The sequence below is a fragment of the Argopecten irradians genome, chromosome 3 (assembly GCF_041381155.1).
Source record: "Argopecten irradians isolate NY chromosome 3, Ai_NY, whole genome shotgun sequence".
In the NCBI taxonomy this organism is placed as follows: domain Eukaryota; kingdom Metazoa; phylum Mollusca; class Bivalvia; order Pectinida; family Pectinidae; genus Argopecten; species Argopecten irradians.
The window spans coordinates 69,360,151-69,383,467 of record NC_091136.1 but is presented as its reverse complement, the minus strand read 5'-3'; the positions used below and the strand labels follow the sequence as shown (position 1 = coordinate 69,383,467).

The 23,317-nt window shown below is 38.1% G+C and overlaps 1 protein-coding gene across 2 annotated transcripts; it reads left to right on the top strand.

Annotated features, from left to right (window-relative positions):
- Window positions 1-1,910: 1,910 nt before the first annotated feature.
- LOC138319437 (uncharacterized) lies at window positions 1,911-23,230 on the top strand. Of its 2 annotated transcripts, XM_069262595.1 has the most exons (13): window positions 1,911-2,053; window positions 9,304-9,529; window positions 9,884-9,991; window positions 10,550-10,651; window positions 11,070-11,197; window positions 12,533-12,665; window positions 15,649-15,825; window positions 18,023-18,219; window positions 18,666-18,792; window positions 19,038-19,337; window positions 19,579-19,698; window positions 20,032-20,189; window positions 20,310-23,230. In XM_069262595.1, the coding sequence occupies exons 1-13, from the start codon at window positions 1,947-1,949 to the stop codon at window positions 20,446-20,448; spliced, it is 2,022 nt and encodes a 673-aa protein (XP_069118696.1). In that variant the 5' UTR covers window positions 1,911-1,946; the 3' UTR covers window positions 20,449-23,230. The 2 variants fall into 2 exon arrangements, with proteins under 2 accessions (XP_069118696.1, XP_069118697.1); XM_069262596.1 differs by lacking the exon at window positions 20,310-23,230 and having other exon boundaries at window positions 20,046-20,173.
- Window positions 23,231-23,317: the final 87 nt, after the last annotated feature.

Genomic DNA, 23,317 nt, shown 5'->3' with positions numbered 1-23,317 from the left:
CTTTTCTTGACTGCTTGAACCCTGTCTGACCGCTACATTTTCTCCTCTCCTGTTACAGAATTTGCGCCCAACTATATATAACCCCACGGTGGTGGTGTTTGGAAGGGTCTCGTATGTCTTGGAGGGCGAAGACTTTGAGAAAGGAGGGAGGAGCGTGGCGGGATTGGACTGGGTCGATCATCGTTGACCAGGTAGCTCAGTCGGTAGAGCACTCGGCTAGTGTTCGGAGGGTCCCAGGTTCGAATCCCGGTCTGGCCGCTACATTTTCTCCTCTCCTGTTATGTACGTACTAAGTAGGAATATCCCTCATACAGTTGCCTCTAAATCAAGTGCGTGTATCAGCTTCGCTCTTACCTGTGTAGACTGCATTGTATGGTCTCGTGCAAAACTGTTTGTTCGCTTAATACTTACATATTTCCAAGTAATTGACTTTCCATGGTTAACTCACTAACTATTTTCATATGACCAATCTCTGATAACAGTTTTTAAAATTTAAAGATTTTAAGTAGGATTTAATTAATGTTTAAAGAGACTCATTTATAGAAACGACGAAAATAAGATGACAATGAATTAGTATCGTCTGTCAATATCTATCAGTTGACAAATATACCTTGGGTCAAAGGTTCTCATATGTGATGCTTACCTACGTGTGGAGGCTGTGGCACCAACAGAGCGTAACAACGGCATCCCCTATCATTGCTACTGTCCTGATTAAGGATGTATTCTTCTGTGGTTTCAGTCCCGTTAAAGTCTCGTTTCGACATAGATCAAAAACGTTATGATATTTTCAAATACGATTTATTAATATCTCTAGCATGTGGTCTGTAACAAATTTTGTCAAAAAATTACATTTCTATTTTTAGTAGATTTTTTACACAGCGATTTTAAGAAATGGCCCATTTGGTGGCCATTTTGAAATTGTCTTTTTTTGCTTTGAGTAGAGCCACCGTTATCCCATTTTTTACTTAAATTGTTTTTACTTAAATCATCACCGCGTCAGCATTTTTAGCTGTATCGAGTTAATTTTTGCAGTTAATCTTCACTGGGTTCATGTTAATTAAAATATTGAACATTGATGTGTGAAATGATACACTTTTGTCACTTTATTTCTACATTTAATGGTAATTTGAGCACTTTTATTTTTTAGTCAAAAATATTGAAAAATAACAAATATTTAAATGGGACAAAAAAGTAAGCACACGGACCCCCCATTTTTCTGCCTGATTTAGAAAAAACAACCCTTTCCCTATTGATATGCAAACTATTGACAAAAGTTTAATACAAAACTCTTTCTTTAAAGGGTTAAATTTGACAAAAATGGCTGAAAATGGTGCATTTTGGAGCTCAAAATTAAGGGGTAGGGGTAGCATATGTTGTTATTTTGAAAAAAGTATGACTCTTATTTATCATAACTGGTATATCTTTAATGAAACCTACTTGAAAATGAATTCTACAAACATCCATACATATCAAACACCTCATTAGGGAATTGTGGCTTTAAATTCTAGTACATGTGGTCAAAACGGCTAAATTCAATCCACTATTTTGTCATTTTGGTATCTTTGAGTGACAATAGCTCAAAAACGATCACACGGACATATGTTTTTTCTTCCATTTTCTTTCATGATATGAACTCCTATTTCCAAAAATCTATATGAGAAAAAAAGTTTAATACAAGAAAATTTTGACTTCTCAGAGGAGTACATCCTTAACTACGACATTTTTATCGCCATGAGGATATCAATTCTATCATTTGACGAAATTTGGTAATTTTCGTCGATTAGATATATAACGAAAACATAATGGGGCTTTAATTAGGGATTTGAAAATATTTTTTATAAGTAGAGTTACATCCCTTGATTTTAACAATTCCGGATTTTTTCACAAACCGTCGTCCAATTTTACTTTTAGTCAAACAAACATGGCCGCACGCAGTAACGCGAGCGATGGAATTTTGTAAAATATTATTGTTTCCTCTATTGATGCTAAATGGTGTCTTAGCGGATGATCATTTGGCATCACAGTTGAAAGCTGAAAGTTTTGAAAGGACAAGGTAGTATTTCTAGTGTAGTGATGTCAGTTTAACAAACGCCAACGACGAATGAATCCTGGCCTCGCACAGGCCGGCTAATTCGGTCGAGCCGGTTAGAGCACAGGCGTCTGTATCAGCTTCCTTCCATACTGAAGATTATGCTCATGGATGGTAGTGGCGGATTTAGTAATGTTTTTGGAGGTTTTGGCGAAAGTCCTCCACATCTGTAGATGTTGCACAGATATTACTTAAATTGTTCCAGTCTCTAATTGTGCGAGGGAAAAAGCTGTTTTTAAATACTTCGCTGTTGGTGGTGATCGTTTTATAAGTTTTTGAATGTTTTTGTCTTGTTCTCGAGTTAATAGGAGTGATGAAATTCTCGGGGGGATCGCTACTAGGCCGTTGATGACTTGATACAACATAATGATACGGTGTTCTCGTCGTCTCTCTGCCAGTGGAGCGAGATGTAATTTCTCCATCATGGCGGTTACGCTCGATTTGCTGCTTTAGTCGTTGAAGATGAATTGAGTTGCAAGCTGTTCGACTGCTTCGATTTGGTCCACATTCTTTTGTACAGAAGGATCCCACACAGTATTGCTATATTCGAGTATAGATCTCACTAGGGCTGTATAAGTGGATGTTTTCAAGCTCTGTGGGCAAAATTTTAGGTTGCACCGAATGAAGCCTAATACAGAGTTTGTCTTTTTGGTGGTTTTGTTGATATGTTCTTCAAATTTTAAATTTTCACTGATGGTCAGGCCTAAGTATGGGCTGTCTGATACTTGTTGAAGGATCTCATTGTCCAGACTGTAGAAATGTTGTAGCGACTTTTTTGATATACTTATGTCTTATCCTCATCACATAACACTTTTTTGTGTTAAAACGCATGCCCCATGTAGACGCCCACTTTCCCAATGCTTTCAGGTCATGTTGAAGCATGGTTTGAACTTCAATACTTTTTATCTGCCTATAAAGTAGACAGTCATCTGCGAAAAGACGAACTGATGAGTGACGATGATACTGATGCTGGCAAGTCGTTGATGAAACACAAAAAACATGAGGGCCTAGTACAATCCCTTGAGGGATGCCGGATTCTACTCTAGCTGTGGACGAGTGATCTCCCTCAACAACGACTTGCTGTGGTCTGTCCATAAGGAATGTTTTTATCCAAGCATGGATGGGGCCTGTTATGCTGTAGTGGTCAAGTTTGTGGAGTAGCTAGTCTCAGGTGTGGTACTGTATCGAAGGCTTTACAGAAGTCCAGAATTGTGATATCGGTTTGAATTCTTATTTTTGCGTCAAAGTTTTTCACAAAATCATATGTTGTTTTAATGAGTCTGCTTCTGTATCTGCATCTGTATGATAATGAGATTCATTCAATACTGAAGATTATGCTCATGGAAAGTAGTGGCAGATTTATTTATTTTTTTTGAGGTTTTGGCAAAAGTCCTCCACATATGTAGATGTTACACAGATAATGCGACTGAAGACAAGGCCTTAAAGGGCGCAGCCAGATGTTTGAGTAATTACCAAATATACAAATTTTTGACCAATGGTACACTGAGAGTGGATAAGATCTGTAAGATCTTGTTTGTTTTGTTTGTTTGATTATTTTAACGTCCTATTAAGTATTAACAGCTAGGGTCATGTAAGGACGGCCTCCCATTTATACAGTGTGTAGCGTGTGTGAAGTGTGAGGTGTGTGTTTTGGGAGACTGTGGTATGTTCGTGTTGTGTATTCTTGTATAGTGGAACTGTTACCCTTTTTAGTGCTATATCACTGAAGCATGCCGTCGAAGACACCAAGCAACACACCCCATCCGGTCACATTATACTGATAACAGGAGGACCAGTCGTCCAACTCCCTGTTTGCTGAGCGCTAAGCAGGAGCATAAACTACCATTATTATAGACTTTGGCGTGTATCGGCCAGGGGACAGATCCCATAGCCTTCCTCACAGGGGTAAACGCTCAACTCAAGGCCAAAAGTGAGGCGGTGCCAAGGGAGGCATTAGGAAAATGAAAGTCAGTTAGGAAGAAGAGAAACTATAAGATCCTAAATTTAGTCGCCTTTTACGATCATGCAATAGGGACGGCAGTTACAATTCTAACACCCTAACTACAAGGCTTCTGTAAGATCAGATGGTTAACTGTAGTGTTATGATCAACTGTACTTGAATGAGCCAAATACAAATGAAATAGCTATGGTCGTGCTCGATATTTGTTTCAGCGAATTTAGCGAAATCTTTAAAATGGGAAAAATAATCAGATCATGGTTAATAAAGATTCCAGTGGGCAGTGATGAACGTTTTTGAGATAAACTTGACTCTCTTATAACATTAATAGTCTACTCAAAACTTTGATTACAAGCTGAATAGCGTACAGCACAAGACTAGTGTAGCAGACGACACGAATGTCTGACATTTCGCCGCAAAATTGGCCGTTGAGTCGACATGTCCCAGACATTTCGCCCCTTAGCTAATTAATATTCTACATTCAAAATTAAGTTTTATTCAAATTCTATTAATCAATTCATGTTGTAATATAAATAATACAAATGTATTCATTGAAATTAACACAGTATATTTTATTTTTGAACAACTTTGATGTTAGTCCGAAATGTCTATGGTTTTACTGTTTTTGACTTTCAATTCGCCCCAGTCGTTTCCACTCATGCTTTTTGATAATTTAACATTCAACATTTCGTTTGATTCAAATTTTATCAAATAATTTATATTAATATTTTAAAAATACAAGTATATTCATTTAAATAAACATACTGTAGTTTACTATTCACAATTTTGGTATTAGGTCGAAACGTCAAGTTTATTTTTATGTTGGGGACTAAGTGTCGATAGTGAGGCGAAAGTCTGTGTTTCTTCCAAATCACTTGAACGCTTGCAACAAAGAGCAATAGCATTGAGCTTCTGCCGGATGAAGATTACATTCGTCGGATCACAAAAGCATTTGAACCACTCGATTATATAATGCGCTGACTTCAAAGCAACGCAATCATGCTGATGGGATTTTTTACAGTGGGTAAATAGTGGCGGCCGCAAACTGAAGCTATCATTGTGTAGGATTGAATTTGGAAGATAGTGTTTTTTCTTATATTTTCATGTATGTGTTACCTAGAAGTGCTTCGCACTTCGTGCTCTTTGGGCACGAAAGGCTGCACCCTTATTACTTAAATTGTTCCAATCTCTAATTGTTTGAGGGAAAAAGCTGTTTTTAAACACTTCGCTGTTGGTGGTGATCGTTTTGTGAGTTTTTAGGTCATCTGACCGAAGGTCAGGATGACCTATTGTCATCGCGTTTCGTCCGTCGTCGTGCGCCGTGCGCCGTGCGCCGTGCGCTGTCCGCCGTCCGCCGTGCGCCGTGCGTCGTGCGTAAGACTATTTATACAAAAGCCTACTCCTCCTTCATTCTTTGATGGATTTCATCCATATTTGGTTTGAAACATCATTGGGGAAGGACAATCATATTTTATATAAATGAGCCTGGTCCGACCCCTAGGGGCTGAGAGGTGGGGGCACCAAAAGGGCAAATTTTCTTATTTTAAGCTTTAAAATCCTACTCCTCCTTCATCCTTTGATGGATTTCATCCATATTTGGTGTGAAACTTTATTAGGGAAGGACAATCATATTTTATATAAATGAGCTTGGTCCGACCCCTACGGTCAGAGGGGCAGGGCCTCAAAAGGGCAAATTTTCTTAATTTTAGCTTTAAAATCCTACTCCTCCTTCATCCTTGGATGGATTTCATCCATATTTGGTGTGAAACTTTATTAGGGAAGGACAATCATATTTTATATAAATGAGCTTGGTCCGACCCCTACGGTCAGAGGGGCAGGGCCTCAAAAGGGCAAATTTTCTTAATTTTAGCTTTAAAATCCTACTCCTCCTTCATCCTTGGATGGATTTCATCCATATTTGGTGTGAAACTTTATTAGGGAAGGACAATCATATTTTATATAAATGAGCTTGGTCCGACCCCTACGGTCAGAGCGGCAGGGCCTCAAAAGGGCAAATTTTCTTAATTTTAGCTTTAAAATCCTACTCCTCCTTCATCCTTGGATGGATTTCATCCATATTTGGTGTGAAACTTCATAAGGGAAGGAAAATCATATTTTATATAAATGAGCCTGGTCCGACCCCTAGGGTCAGAGGGGCGGGGCCCCAAAAGGGCAAATTTTCTTAATTTTAGCTTTAAAATCCTACTCCTCTTTTATCCTTGGATGGATTTCATCTATATTTGGTTTGAAACATCATTGGGGAAGGACAATCATATTTTATATAAATGAGTCTGGTCCGACCCCTAGGGGCTGAGAGGTGGGGCACCAAAAGGGCAAATTTTCTTATTTTAAGCTTTAAAATCCTACTCCTCCTTCATCCTTTGATGGATTTCATCCATATTTGGTGTGAAACTTCATTAGGGAAGGACAATCATATTTTATATAAATAAGCTCGGTCGGACCCCTAGGGTCAGAGGGGCAGGGCCTCAAAAGGGCAAATTTTCTTAATTTTAGCTTTAAAATCCTACTCCTCCTTCATCCTTGGATGGATTTCATCCATATTTGGTGTGAAACTTCATTAGGGAAGGAAAATCATATTTTATATAAATGAGCCTGGTCCGACCCCTGGGGTCAGAGGGGCGGGGCCCCAAAAGGCAAATTTTCTTAATTTTAGCTTTAAAATCCTACTCCTCCTTCATCCTTGGATGGATTTCATCCATATTTGGTTTGAAACATCATTGGGGAAGGACAATCATATTTTTTTATAAATGAGCCTGGTCCGACCCCTAGGGGCTGAGAGGTGGGGCACCAAAAGGGCAAATTTTCTTATTTTAAGCTTTAAAATCCTACTCCTCCTTCATCCTTTGATGGATTTCATCCATATTTGGTGTGAAACTTCATTAGGGAAGGACAATCATATTTTATATAAATGATCTTGGTCGGACCCCTAGGGTCAGAGGGGCAGGGCCTCAAAAGGGCAAATTTTCTTAATTTTAGCTTTAAAATCCTACTCCCCCTTCATCCTTGGATGGATTTCATCCATATTTGGTGTGAAACTTCATTAGGGAAGGAAAATCATATTTTATATAAATGAGCCTGGTCCGACCCCTGGGGTCAGAGGGGCGGGGCCCCAAAAGGGCAAATTTTCTTAATTTTAGCTTTTAAATCCTACTCCTCCTTCATCCTTGGATGGATTTCATCCATATTTGGTTTGAAACATCATTGGGGAAGGACAATCATATATTATATATTTGAGATAGGTCTGACCCCTAGGGGCTGAGGGGTGGGGCCCCAAAAGGGCAAATTATCTTATTTTAAGCTTTAAAATTCTACTCCTCCTTCATCCTTGGATGGATTTCATTTATATTTAGTGTGAAACATCATTGGGCAAGGACAATCATGTTTTATATAAATGAGCCTGGTCCGACTCCTAGGGGCTGAGGGATGGGGCCCCAAAAGGGCAAACTTTCTTATTTTAAGCTTTAAAATCCTACTCCTCCTTCATCCTTGGATGGATTTCATTTATATTTGGTGTTAAACATCATTGGGGAAGTACAATCATATTTTATATAAATGAGCCTGGTCCGACCTCTAGGGGCTGAGGGGTGGGGCCCCAAAAGGGCAAATTTTCTTAATTTTAGCTGGCCCACTTCCTGTTTTCAGGTTTCACTCTCTGATCTCAATGAAAATTGGTCTATAGGGGTTTTAATTGATGCCGAACAACGTGCAAACATTTTCGTAAAGATTATTGTATTCCAAGATGGCCGCTGGCCCACTTCCTGTTTTAAGGTTTCAGTCTCTGATCTTAATGAAAATTGGTCTATAGGGGTTTTAATTGATGCCGAACAACATGCAAACATTTTCGTAAAAATTTTGGTATTTCAAGATGGCTGCTGGCCCACTTCCTGTGTTGGGGTTCATTTCAGATCTCAATGAAAATTGGTCTAAAGGGGTTTTAATTGATTCAGAAGGGGGAACTTTAGGTGAGGACAATCATATTTTATAAAGGACCAGGCTAAGACCCATGGGGATAGTACGGCGGAGGTCCAAACTGGGAGCTTAGCTGAAATTTGGCTTTAAAATCTGACTCCTTATATTAATCCTTGAATGGGTTACAACCACATATGGATGAAGGGCAACCAAGTTTGTTCAACAAATGACATTTACCTATTTCAGAAACTTACATATTCAACTAAGGAGTTCCTTGTATTATTTATATTAATTGTTAACCACTACTTTATACTGTGACTTTGTTGTTTTGTGCCATGAGTCAGATGACCGTAAAGGCCCATGGGCCTCTTGTTGAATGTTTTTGTCGTGTTCTCGAGTTATTAGGAGAGATGAAATTATAGTAGACAGTCGTCTGCGAAAAGAAGAACCGACAATGATACTGATGCTGGCAAGTCGTTCAAAACAAAAACATGAGGGGGCCTAGTACAGTCCTTGAGGGACGCCGGATTCTACTCTAGCTGTGGACGAGTGATCTCCCTCAACAACGACTTGCTGTGTTCTGTCCATAAGGAATGTTTTGATCCAAGCATGGATGGGGCCGGTTATGCCGTAGTGGTCAAGTTTGTGGAGTAGTCTCATGTGTGGTACCGTATCGAAGGCTTTACTGAAGTCCAGAATTGTGATATCGGTTTTAATTTTTGTGTAAAAGTTTTTCACAAAATCATATGTTGTTGTAATGAGTTGGGATTCGCAGCTGATTTGAAAAAAAAAAAAAAAAAAAAAAAAGCCTATACACTTACAATATGTTCATATAGTAGGGGTAGGTTATTGTATTTTCCAAAACCAGAAGCAGGCGCCTGTGGTTAGTGTTTGCATATAATATACAAGTTGGTGGTTTTTATAAATATTCGCTCGCTGTAATTTTTTGTGTTTCCAAAACATTGTTATTTATATGATTTTTTATTTATATTATATTTTATGACTTTTTTTTTCCAGTTTTACAATACTCGCAGACTTTCAAAGCTATACTTGAATAATTGTTACCTTGACCTTGATGTATTTGGGTTTTATTCCAACTGTGGGGAGTGGGGGCTAATGCCACGCTTTGCGGTTCCTTGTTAACTCTTGGCTTTTGAGCACATATGTCTATTTGTTATATGTTTTGACTTTTGAGATTTATTAGTATTGGTTATTTGTCTTCTGAAACTGCTTAAAGTCAAGGTCAACTGGGAGCATTATGTTTGTGTATATTTAGTATTGCTATATAACTACGTATACCAGTATAGTAACAACTTTTAACTTTTAGATGTGGTTATTCCTTGACGACGCTATGGACCGCCGAGTTAGCTCACTCTCCCTTCGCCTCAGCCCCACTGATAGGTGATGTGAATGGTGATGGATCACTGGACATTGTAGCTACCCCATTCAGTGAAAGTATGTCTGTTATCGATGCCCAGTCAGGAAAAGTCTTATCTGACTCTAAATGGCCGGCTCTCAACCTGGACAGTTCTATCTATGCAAGTCCTCTTCAGGTAAAGCATTTGTATTCTCATCAGTTGGCAAAGAAATAATAAATAATCTGAGTTTTGTAAATTTATTAAGATTATTTGGTAAATAAATGAGTGCATGATGTTGGTGTGTGTAAGTATACCTCACCATTTTGCTGTGTTTTCGTTATTTCAAAAGTACTAGATTGAAAAACCACTGACCAACAGTCGCTAGGTATACAGACTGTTAGGTTATAATTAAGGTTTTTCTCTGGGTATTCTTAACTTATCCTGACCCTGTTAAAACTGCTGTTTTCTTAAATTACTTTAACTAGGATGTCACAGGTTAAACAAAAAAATTAATTTTGATACTATCGATATGATGAATTGTGTTTCCAGTTTGATGTTGATGCTGACGGTATGCTGGATCTGATGTTCACGATGTCTTCTGGAGAGTTACTGTTTTATCGTCCTGATGGATTAAGATTTAGACATAAAAAGTACCAGGTATGTCCCAACAAAATGGCCACTTAGATTATGTAGGGTTTGGTTTGTTTATTTTTACGTCCTATTAACAGCCAGGGTCAATGTAATTTTGAAAATTGACAATATATTATATACATGTACATGCATATATATTCTTTTCTGTCTGTCAGTCCACTTGTCCACTTGAAGTCTGTCAGAGCTCTCACAGCTTCATTTCTTAACAGGTTATCTTCAAACTTGTTATAGATAAAATATCTTATACAACATCAAATGTCAGGTTGATCTGCTTAAGATCAAGGTTATTGTTGAACGTTGTCAGAACTTTGTTTCTGTATTGATGAACAGTTGTGGGCACCTGCAAGGGTCATTTATTGTTTCATCAATCCTAACATTTAGTTAACAATCAAGGGGCATTTATTGTTTCAGCAATCATTGACATTAACATTTAGTTTACAATCAACGGACATTTATTGTTTCAGCAATCCTCAACATGCTTTTAACATTTAGTTTACAATCAAGGGACATTATTTACAGTTTTAAACCTCAAATGATTTGTTTATTGTGATGTTATGACTGCAGGTTCCCCCTGTGTATGTGTCGAGGAACTGGCATGTCGATGTGATATCAGTACATCACAATGACATTGAGAAGTATGTCCTGACTGATCCACCAAATGTACAGGTAGGTTCTGAAACACACAAAATTTTGTCACGGAAACTAATAATGAAAAGACATTTAGCAGTGTCCATGGCCATCTGTGTTTACATTGATAATACGTGTATTATAAAAGTTTTTAATGTCTTAATTTTTTTGATGGTTTTGAGTGGTCCGATAGTCCAGCAGACAAAAACAACTTGGGTTCATATATAATTACTTAGAGTATTTAAGATAAAATTTCTTCAATGTTTCTGCATGTTGATGCTAATTTTGTTAAAGGGCTGAAGATCAGGGAACATGCCTTCTATTATTTTTTATCCAGAATTGCTCTAAACCAACAGTATATTAATTTAGCGTTCAAATGCCTAAGGTTTTAATGGCATTTGAATAAGCATTTTAATTTCTTATGCAATTGTCTAGTAACAGTGAGTTTTTACTGCAGGCCGACCAATACATGGCTGTTGACCCTCACATCCTGGCCACACCTGTTTTGGCAGACCTGAATAGTGACGGACGAGTTGAGGAACTTGTGGTACCAGTATCATACTTCTATGAGGAAGAAGATTACAGGTAAAAGATGGTCCTTCGTAATTACAAACCTTACAAAAAACAGCTTAAATTACAGGTAAATGATGGGCCTTAATGAATTTATATAAACTATACAATGTACAGCTGAAATTACAGATAATGATGGGCCTTGATAATAACAAATCTTTTAGCACAGCTTAATTTACAGGTAAAAGATGAGTCTTCATAAATTAATATAAACTACAAAATGTACAGCTGAATTACAGATAAGGATGGGCCTTCATAAATACAAACCATACAATGAACAGCTAAATTTACAGGTAAAAGATTGGCCTTCATAAATACAAACTATACAATGAACAGCTAAATTTACAGGTAAAAGATTGGCCTTCATAAATACAAACTATACAATGAACAGCTAAATTTACAGGTAAAAGATTGGCCTTCATAAATACAAACTATACAATGAACAGCTAAATTTACAGGTAAAAGATTGGCCTTCATAAATACTAACCATACAATGAACAGCTAAATTTACAGGTAATGATTGGCCTTCATAAATACAAACCATACAATGAACAGCTAAATTTACAGGTAAAAGATTGGCCTTCATAAATACTAACCATACAATGAACAGCTAAATTTACAGGTAAAAGATGGGCCTTCATAAATACAAACTATACAATGAACAGCTAAATTTACAGGTAAAAGATTGGCCTTCATAAATACAAACCATACAATGAACAGCTAAATTTACAGGTAAAAGATTGGTCTTCATAAATACTAACCATACAATGAACAGCTAAATTTACAGGTAAAAGATGGGCCTTCATAAATACAAACTATACAATGAACAGCTAAATTTACAGGTAAAAGATTGGCCTTCATAAATACAAACCATACAATAAACAGCTTGAATTACAGGTAAAAGATGGGCCTTCATAAATACAAACTATACAATGAACAGGTAAATTTACAGGTAAAAGATTGGCCTTCATAAATACAAACCATACAATGAACAGCTAAATTTGCAGATAAGGATTGGCCTTCATAAATACTGATCATACAATGAACAGCTAAATTTACAGGTAAAAGATGGGCCTTCATAAATACAAACCATACAATGAACAGCTTAAATTACAGGTAAAAGATTGGCCTTCATAAATACAAACCATACAATGAACAGCTTAAATTACAGGTAAAAGATGGGCCTTCATAAATTTATATAAACTATACCATGCACAAATGTACAACTAAAATTACAGATAAGGATGGGCCTTCATAAATACAAACTTTACAATGAACAGCTAAAATTTATGGTAAGATTGTTTTATTGATTACTTGAACATGGTTGCCTTTCTGTGTTGGTGTGTGTAGGTTTCCACAACAGCTGCACAAACATAAGATGAGTAACTTTACTGACCTAGAGAGATATGTTGTGGCTGGAGTGACTGTGGTCAACCTTACATCCTTCACTCCACTCTGGACTAAAGTTCTTGACCTCACACAGGTAAAACATAATCTTACAAAAGGAATTTTTTCTTTTTCATAATTTTTTTTGTGCCTATAGACAAGTATTTCAAATTATAATTTTAGCTCAAAGTAACCAAATTGCAAAGAACCAAGTTGAGCTTATCCCAAATTATGGCATTATATGTCATCCTGAGCTTATCCCAAACTGTGGTATCAGATGTCATCCTGAGCTTATCCCAAACTATGGCATTATATGTCATCCTGAGCTTATCCCAAACTATGGCATTATATGTCATCCTGAGCTTATCCCAAACTGTGGTATCAGATGTCATCCTGAGCTTATCCCAAACTGTGGCATCAGATGTCATCCTGAGCTTATCCCAAACTATGGCATTATATGTCATCCTGAGCTTATCCCAAACTGTGGTATCAGATGTCATCCTGAGCTTATCCCAAACTATGGCATCAGATGTCATCCTGAGCTTATCCCAAACTATGGCATTATATGTCATCCTGAGCTTATCCCAAACTGTGGTATCAGATGTCATCCTGAGCTTATCCCAAACTGTGGCATCAAATGTCATCCTGAGCTTATCCCAAACTGTGGTATCAGATGTCATCCTAAGCTTATCCCAAACTGTGGCATTGGATGTCATCCTGAGCTTATCCCAAACTGTGGTATCAGATGTCATCCTGAGCTTATCCCAAACTGTGGCATCAGATGTCATATTGAGCTTATCCCAAACTATGGCATTATATGTCATCCTGAGCTTATCCCAAACTGTGGCATCAGATGTCATCCTGAGCTTATCCCAAACTGTTGCATTAGATGTCATCCTGAGCTTATCCCAAACTATGGCATTATATGTCATCCTGAGCTTATCCCAAACTGTGGCATTATATGTCATCCTGAGCTTATCCCAAACTGTGGCATCAGATGTCATCCTGAGCTTATCCCAAACTGTGGCATCAGATGTCATCCTGAGCTTATCCCAAACTGTGGCATTATATGTCATCCTGAGCTTACCCAAACTGGGCATAATCATATGTCATCCTGAGCTTATCCCAAACTGTAGTATCAGATGTCATCCTGAGCTTATCCCAAACTGTGGCATCAGATGTCATCCTGAGCTTATCCCAAACTGTGGCATCAGATGTCACCCTGAGCTTATCCCAAACTATGGCATTATGTCATCCTGAGCTTATCCCAAACTGTTGCATCAGATGTCATCCTGAGCTTATCCCAAACTGTGGCATCAGATGTCACCCTGAGCTTATCCCAAACTGTGGCATCAGATGTCATCCTGAGCTTATCCCAAACTGTGGCATTATATGTCATCCTGAGCTTATCCCAAACTATGGCATTATATGTCATCCTGAGCTTATCCCAAACTATGGCATCAGATGTCATCCTGAGCTTATCCCAAACTGTGGCATCAGATGTCATCCTGAGCTTATCCCAAACTGTGGCATCAGATGTCATCCTGAGCTTATCCCAAACTGTGGCATCAGATGTCATCCTGAGCTTATCCCAAACTGGGCATAATCATATGTCATCCTGAGCTTATCCCAAACTGTAGTATCAGATGTCATCCTGAGCTTATCCCAAACTGTGGCATCAGATGTCATCCTGAGCTTATCCCAAACTGTGGCATCAGATGTCATCCTGAGCTTATCCCAAACTGTGGCATTATATGTCATCCTGAGCTTATTCCAAACTGAGGCATTATGTCATCCTGAGCTTATCCCAAACTGTGGTATCAGATGTCATCCTGAGCTTATCCCAAACTGTGGCATCAGATGTCATCCTGAGCTTATCCCAAACTATGGCATTATGTCATCCTGAGCTTATCCCAAACTGTGGCATCAGATGTCACCCTGAGCTTATCCCAAACTGTGGCATCAGATGTCATCCTGAGCTTATCCCAAACTGTGGCATTATATGTCATCCTGAGCTTATCCCAAACTATGGCATTATATGTCATCCTGAGCTTATCCCAAACTATGGCATCAGATGTCATCCTGAGCTTATCCCAAACTGTGGCATTATATGTCATCCTGAGCTTATCCCAAACTGTGGCATCAGATGTCATCCTGAGCTTATCCCAAACTGTGGCATCAGATGTCATCCTGAGCTTATCCCAAACTGTGGCATCAGATGTCATCCTGAGCTTATCCCAAACTGGGCATAATCATATGTCATCCTGAGCTTATCCCAAACTGTAGTATCAGATGTCATCCTGAGCTTATCCCAAACTGTGGCATCAGATGTCATCCTGAGCTTATCCCAAACTATGGCATTATGTCATCCTGAGCTTATCCCAAACTGTTGCATCAGATGTCATCCTGAGCTTATCCCAAACTGTGGCATCAGATGTCACCCTGAGCTTATCCCAAACTGTGGCATCAGATGTCATCCTGAGCTTATCCCAAACTGTGGCATTATATGTCATCCTGAGCTTATCCCAAACTGTGGCATCAGATGTCATCCTGAGCCTATCCCAAACTGTGGTATCAGATGTCATCCTGAGCTTATCCCAAACTGTGGCATTATATGTCATCCTGAGCTTATTCCAAACTGAGGCATTATGTCATCCTGAGCTTATCCCAAACTGTGGCATCAGATGTCATCCTGAGCTTATCCCAAACTGTGGCATCAGATGTCACCCTGAGCTTATCCCAAACTATGGCTTATATGTCATCCTGAGCTTATCCCAAACTGTGGCATCAGATGTCATCCTGAGCTTATCCCAAACTGAGGCATTATATGTCATCCATCAGCATATCACTAGTTTGATTCCTGTTTACAGTCACTGGTTCAGAATTAAATCATATTTGGCTTATAGCATCCCAATGGGATGCAGATTTAAAATTGTACTAATGGTCTGGCTGACATCACAGGGGTCATACGGGCAGAGCTCAATATGATATGGAATAAGCTCAGGATGTTGAACAATCAAATGTCCTATGTAACAAAATAGGTGACTGCTGCGAAGTAATTATTTGCACTTCTTCCCAAGGTTGTCTCTGTATTTCCTGCCTACAACCTCTTCACCCCGTCTGTTGCTGACCTTGACAGTGAAGGTGGAGCATTAGAGATTGTCATGGGAACGTCTGCAGGTCGAGTTTATGTGTTTGATTACAAGGGAGGTTACAGGAAGGGCTGGCCTGTCACAGTCAACAGTGTCCATGGCCAGGTTTGTAGGCTGTTCTATCAATTTATCAAGTTACCTAGGTGCTTAATCCTAATGATATGACAAATAAAACATTTTATAATAGAAAATAGCACATTCAGGTAAGTAGTAAACTCCTGTATTACTGTTAAAAGGAGGAAAAAAGTGTGAGTTTAATCTGAAGATATCAATGGGTTATATCAACGCTGACGTCAGACTGGATATGGTTGTAATACATTGTAGATCCCTGTAGCTGGTATCACCGATGACGACAGATTAGATATGGTTGTCATGGATACAGAGAATGTAATACATTGTAGATCACTGTAGCTGATATCACCGATGACGACAGATTAGATATGGTTGTCATGGATACAGAGAATGTAATACATTATAGATCACTGTAGCTGATATCACCGATGACGACAGATTAGATATGGTTGTCATGGATACAGAGAATGTAATACATTGTAGATCACTGTAGCTGATATCACCGGTGACAACAGATTAGATATGGTTGTCATGGATACAGAGAATGTAATACATTGTAGATCACTGTAGCTGATATCACCGGTGACGACAGATTAGATATGGTTGTCATGGATACAGAGAATGTAATACATTGTAGATCACTGTAGCTGATATCACCGGTTGACAAAATAGATGCACATGTAGATCATGTAGTGATATCACCGTGACAACAGATTAGATATGGTTGTCATGGATACAGATAATGTAATACATTGTAGATCACTGTAGCTGATATCACCGTTGACAACAGATTAGATATGGTTGTCATGGATACAGAGAATGTAATACATTGTAGATCACTGTAGCTGATATCACCGGTGACAACAGATTAGATATGGTTGTCATGGATACAAAGAATGTAATACATTGTAGATCACTGTAGCTGATATCACCGGTGACAACAGATTAGATATGGTTGTCATGGATACAGAGAATGTAATACATTGTAGATCACTGTAGCTGATATCACCGGTGACGACAGATTAGATATGGTTGTCATGGATACAGAGAATGTAATACATTGTAGATCACTGTAGCTGATATCACCGGTGACGACAGATTAGGTATGGTTGTCATGGATACAGAGAATGTAAAACATTGTAGATCACTGTAGCTAATATCACCGATGACGACTGATTGGATATGGTTGTCATGGATACAGAGAATGTAATACATTGTAGATCACTTTAGCTGATATCACTGATGACGACAGATTAGATATGGTTGTCATGGATACAGAGAATGTAATACATTGTAGATCACTGTAGCTGATATCACCGGTGACGACAGATTAGATATGGTTGTCATGGATACAGAGAATGTAATACATTGTAGATCACTGTAGCTGATATCACCGGTGACGACAGATTAGATATGGTTGTCATGGATACAGAGAATGTAATACATTGTAGATCACTGTAGCTGATATCACCGGTGACAACAGATTAGATATGGTTGTCATGGATACAAATAATGTAATACATTGTAGATCACTGTAGCTGATATCACCGTTGACAACAGATTAGATATGGTTGTCATGGATGCAGAGAATGTAATACATTGTAGATCACTGTAGCTGATATCACCGGTGACAACAGATTAGATATGGTTGTCATGGATACAAAGAATGTAATACATTGTAGATCACTGTAGCTGATATCACTGGTGACGACAGATTAGATATGGTTGTCATGGATACAGAGAATGTAATACATTGTAGATCACTGTAGCTGATATCACCGGTGACGACAGATTAGATATGGTTGTCATGGATACAGAGAATGTAATACATTGTAGATCACTGTAGCTGATATCACTGGTGACAACAGATTAGATATGGTTGTCATGGATACAGAGAATGTAATACATTGTAGATCACTGTAGCTGATATCACCGGTGACGACAGATTAGATATGGTTGTCATGGATACAGAGAATGTAATACATTGTAGATCACTGTAGCTGATATCACTGGTGACAACAGATTAGATATGGTTGTCATGGATACAGAGAATGTAATACATTATAGATCACTGTAGCTGATATCACTGGTGATGACAGATTAGATATGGTTGTCATGGATACAGAGAATGTAATACATTGTAGATCACTGTAGCTGATATCGCCGGTGACGACAGATTAGGTATGGTTGTCATGGATACAGACAAAGTAATAAGTGTAAAACATTGTAGATCACTGTAGCTGATATCACCGGTGACGACAGATTGGATATGGTTGTCATGGATACAGGAGGTAATGTGCTGTGTCTCGGTACTGATGGAGACACTCTCTGGGAGTCAGAAATAACAGGAACATCGTCCCCTGGCAGTCGTCTGTATGATCTGAACGAGGACTCCAGTCTAGATGTCATCATTACCACCAACGATGGGTAAGAATCCACCAGGCCTTTCTGGATCACCTGTGATAAGTAAAACAACCATCCACTATACACTCCTGTTCACTATGATTTTGGTCCATGATTTTGATGCATTAACCTGCCAAACTGTGTTATTTTATCAAAAGTCCCTTCTATTTTTATTGGTCTGGAAATTGGCTCTGTTTCTAATCAAAGTTCACAATTTGTGTAAAGACTAGGTATTGGCAATAAAGTTCTCCATGTTCGAGAATCAGGAGAGGTTCCAGCGTAAGGAGCATGTGTCAGAGTAAAAGGAGTTTGTGTTAGATACAGTCTCTAAGCTAATGGAACATGCTTGTAGAGCCCTTGGTTTTCATCAGAGATTTTGTTCCTAGTAAGAGTGTGCAATTAAGATTGTTTATTTTCCCTTTATTGGTATTTATTTGGTGTTGATTTAGATCTTTGTCTCATTATTTCAGAAATATTTTTGCTTTGGATGGAAGAAATGGATCTATTTTACCAGGCTGGCCAGTGAGAACTGGAAGGAAATTAACAGCAGATGTGCTTATAGCCAAGTTATCAACACAGAATGCTGATCCCGACCTGGTATACGAAGCATGACTTTCTTAATAATCTCTAGAAATATTACAATTCTGTTATATACGTGTATTTGGTTTTATGAAGGTCTTGCGAACTGCCTTTCTGTTGAGAATTTCAGATCATCTATCACTGTTTCGGATTATTGTGCATAGTCAAAACATCAAAGTGATACTCCCACTTTCCACTAATTTATCAGCCCAAATTATCTACTTCAAACCTTGTCAAGTATAAATTCTGACACTATTTTGTAGGTTTACCTAACAGATGATGGGTCGTTACATGTTGTATCAACTTCTCTAGAATGTAAGACTCATTTCCCACTCGGAGAGACCTCATTGGTACAGATTTTGTCACATGAATTAGTAAACAAAGCTGAAGGGGTTGAACTTCTCATCGCCACCAACGACGGAACTCTTCTATGTCTAGGCTCGGAAAATGAAGTTGAAGATCCATTCACGGAGATAGATGAAGACAAGATACGAGAAACTCACCTGTTATCTCTGCCATCATATGTTAAAACACCAAATGACTTTTCTTTTGCACAAAATAAGGTAATAATCATCCCTGCAGACAGACTATTGAGAACATGAGGATCACATCTTGAAAAAAACAACTGCTTTCTTACTCTTTATCACACTTGTATTCTTGTATTTGTTTATAAAGAATTATAAATTCTTAATCATAAAAAAATAACAAAGAAAAGAGGCCTAAATGCCTACAGAAAGTTGGCAGTGTTATAGGTTATTGTTGATACACTGATTTACTGATATATATACACATGGTGTTTTACAGCTCGGAGTATATGTTACCTGGTTTACAAAGTCAGAAGGGGAGGTAACTGGTGGAAAGTTCACCGTACAATTTGAAATAATTGATCCAACAGGCAAAACAAAAAATGTCTACAAAATCAAGGTAGGTTTGAAAATATCCCACAATTCCTTGTATGATTCAAGTCTGGATTACTACAGGCATGGTGTTGTTTGAGAGATATTGATCTGTCTGATGATAATGCATGCCCTTTGACTATTACTTTGTGTCTTCAAAGAATTTGGTCTGAAATCTCATAGATACTGATCGTCATTAAAACTTCATTATCTTGGTCTAGAGTTAATTGTGTATTAAAATAAAGATTAGGGAGTTACTTAATAAACAAAGACCAAATGTCTATCAAACAAAGTCAATAACAGACTAGACAGTATGCAAAGTGATTTATTTAGATATATTTTATTACTATTACATTTATAGATATATTTTGGCAGTAACTTATTGTTCTCTGATGAGTATAACCAGCCCGGGGAATACAGTGTCATTGTCCCTGTATGGGAGGAGCCAAGACTGGGTCATGTGACTGTGATTATGACCAATCAACATGGCCAGATTTTCCAGGATTCCTATCCATTGAGGTATATCTATAAAGAAAATTTATCATGTCAAAGTCCTCTTAGCAAGAAAGTTTTTGTCATTGTCACATACAAATGATTACATGTAACCTTGGTGACCATAATGATGTTTTATCTGCCCAGGTTTAACACCCTAGTAATGGAGGATCTACAGTGGCTGTTAATGGCTCCCTTCATCGCCATGGTCATCATTCTACTTGTGATACATGGATTTCCTGCTAAAGACTTACTACCATACACTAACCAGTCCAAGGGCAGCTGATACCCTCTATTGTGTGTAGAGTGGTTCACATGTGGTGTGTAATACACAGGATCATCAAATGATCGTCATGACGGAGTATTAACATTGACTAAATGCTAGTGTGAAAAAACATGGAAATAATGATGTGTGTGAGATCAGGGCCTAAGGCCATTTTAATTAAGCATTGATGTCACTATTTTTTAATTTTATCGGGGTATGAAAAAAAAATTGTTTGCAAAGTGAGTGTAGCATAGCGGATTCTCACAAAAGCTTGCAAACAATTTTTTTTTCATAACCCGATAAAATTAAAAAAATAGTGACATGAATACTTATAATTAATTTAATACTCTATTTGATAAAATGAAGTATGTTTAAATGTAACATTATAGTGGTTTTTCAAGGGATTCTTTTTTCCGAATCAATACGCAACGTCAATGTCTCTATTGTGACGTCACGATAACGTCGGGGTTTCGCGCCATTCTCGGAAAAAATTTTTCATAGTGGTATGCAAAAAAAATATTGGCCAATCAGAAAGTCAGAATTGGTGTAAAAACAAAGAAAAATTAATTATTAAGTATTGGATATACCCTGTATCTTTGGTAATTGAGTCTTCTGTTTGGTTGTTACCTGCTGAATATACACAATAGTTAGGGAATCAAGTTCACATGTTTATAGTTAGGTAGGTGATGATTAAAAACACAAGAATATTCATTGTAATAGGCAATAGATTTCTCATTACAGCTGAGATATTGGTTTATATGGTAGTGACACAGAGAATGTTGGTATATGTATTGTGTGAGATGTGTAATGACCTTGGATGTAAGCAGATTGAGGTGGTATTAATGGATCTTACTGTAATGAGACACTGGTATCAGTTGTTTAGAATTCCAACCCAGATATACTTGTAATGGATCTTACTGTAATGAGACACTGGTATCAGTTGTTCAGAATTCCAACCCAGATATACTTGTAATGGATCTTACTGTAATGAGACACTGGTATCAGTTGTTCAGAATTCCAACCCAGATATACTTGTAATGGATCTTACTGTAATGAGACACTGGTATCAGTTGTTCACAATTCCAACCCAGATATACTTGTAATGGATCTTACTGTAATGAGACACTGGTATCAGTTGTTCACAATTCCAACCCAGATATACTTGTGAAGAAGCCATTGATATCAGTCCTACCCCTTAGCTCACCTGGTCCAAAGGCCCCGGCGTACGGCGTCAATTCGTCCATCAATCAACAATCAACTTCTTCTTCATAACCGCTGGTCGGAATTTAACGAAATTTGACTGGTAGCATCCTTATTAGGCACAGACTGAAAAGTGTACAAATTATTGGGCTGACCTGGGGCCTGAGGGGCAGGGCCAAAAGGGTCAATTTGGCTGTTTTCATATAAACAACTTCTCTGAAACTAAACATTGGATAACACATATATTGTATTTGTAACATCCTTATGGGGTGGGGATTCAAAATTGTACAAATAGTGGTGCTGACCCCCTGGGGGTCAGAGGGGTGGGGCCAAAAGGATCAATTTGGCTATTTCCATATAAATGACTTCTCTGAATCTTAACATTGGATAGCACTCATATTGCATTGGTAACATCCGTATGGGGTGGGGATTCAAAATTGTACAAATGGTGGAGCTGACCCCCAGGGGGCCTGAGGGGAGGGACCAAAAGGGTCAATCATATAAACGACTTCTTCTCTGAAACTGCGCATTGGATAGCACTCATATTGAATTGTTAATATCCTTATGGGTTGGGGATTCAAAATTGCACATATTGTAGGGCTGCCCCCCCCGGATGATTGAGGGGCAGGGCAAAAAGGGTCAATTTTGCTATTTAAGCATTGGAAAGCACTCATTTTGCATTGGTAACATCCTTATGGGGTGAGAATTCAGCAATTTTCGAATTGTAGGGCTGACCACTTGGGGGCCTGAGGGGCGGGGCCAAAAAGTGTCAATTAGGATATTTCTTAATAAACCACTTCTCTGAATCTAAGCATTCAATAGCTCTCATGTTGCAATGGTAACATTCTTATGATGTAGGGATTCAGCAATGTACCAATTGTGGGTTTGTTTGTTTGTTTGTTTGATAAATTAACATCCTAACAACAGCCAGGGTCATGTAAGGACGGCCTCCCATGTATTTGGTGTGTTGCGTGTATGTGTGCGAGGTGCATGTCTGACCCCCTGAGGGACCTGAGGGGCATGGCCAAAAGTGTCCATTTGGCTATTTCTATATTATGATAAACGACATCTCCTCTGCAACTAGGCATTAGATTGCACTTGTATTGAATTGTTAATATCCTTATGGGGCAGGGATTTCAAATTGTACAAATTCTAGTGCTGATACCCGGTAGCCTGAGGGGTGGGGCCAAAAGTGTCAATTTGGCTTTTTCAATAAATTTGACTTCAGTTCAAAAACTGAGCATTGGATAGCACTCATATTTGCATTGGTAGCATCCTTATGGAGTGGGGATTCTAACTTGTACCTAAAATGATGAAGCCATTTTTCAATCTTGCTATTTCAAATTATAAGGGTTTTTTATGATAATTACTAAATAAACCAGGTGAGCAATACAGGCTCTCTGGGCCTCTTGAATTGGTTAACATATTAGTGGAACAGATCATGTTGATCAAAAAATGGTAGTGCTGATCATAAAATGGTAGTGCTGATCATAAAATGGTAGTGCTCAACATTTCGTGGAGATCTTGTGTTACTCTGTTTTGTCATATTAACATATTTGTGTATTTCTATTTTTTAATAAATCTTATTTTTTTTTCTCTTTTATTGAAATGTATGTTTTTTCTCTTTTATTGAAAGGTATGGGCTTCATCTAGAATTCCTTAGTTGATCTGGGATTCAGCATCTAAAGTT

What these genes read in the sequence shown, in the direction of transcription:
- LOC138319437 (XM_069262595.1), top strand. Translation starts at nt 1,947, where the DNA reads ATGGAATTTTGTAAAATATTATTGTTTCCTCTATTGATGCTAAATGGT. An exon ending in TTTCTTTTGCACAAAATAAG is followed by an intron (nt 19,338 to 19,578) that starts GTAATAATCATC and finishes GGTGTTTTACAG; the next exon opens with CTCGGAGTATATGTTACCTG. An exon ending in AAAATGTCTACAAAATCAAG is followed by an intron (nt 19,699 to 20,031) that starts GTAGGTTTGAAA and finishes TTACATTTATAG; the next exon opens with ATATATTTTGGCAGTAACTT.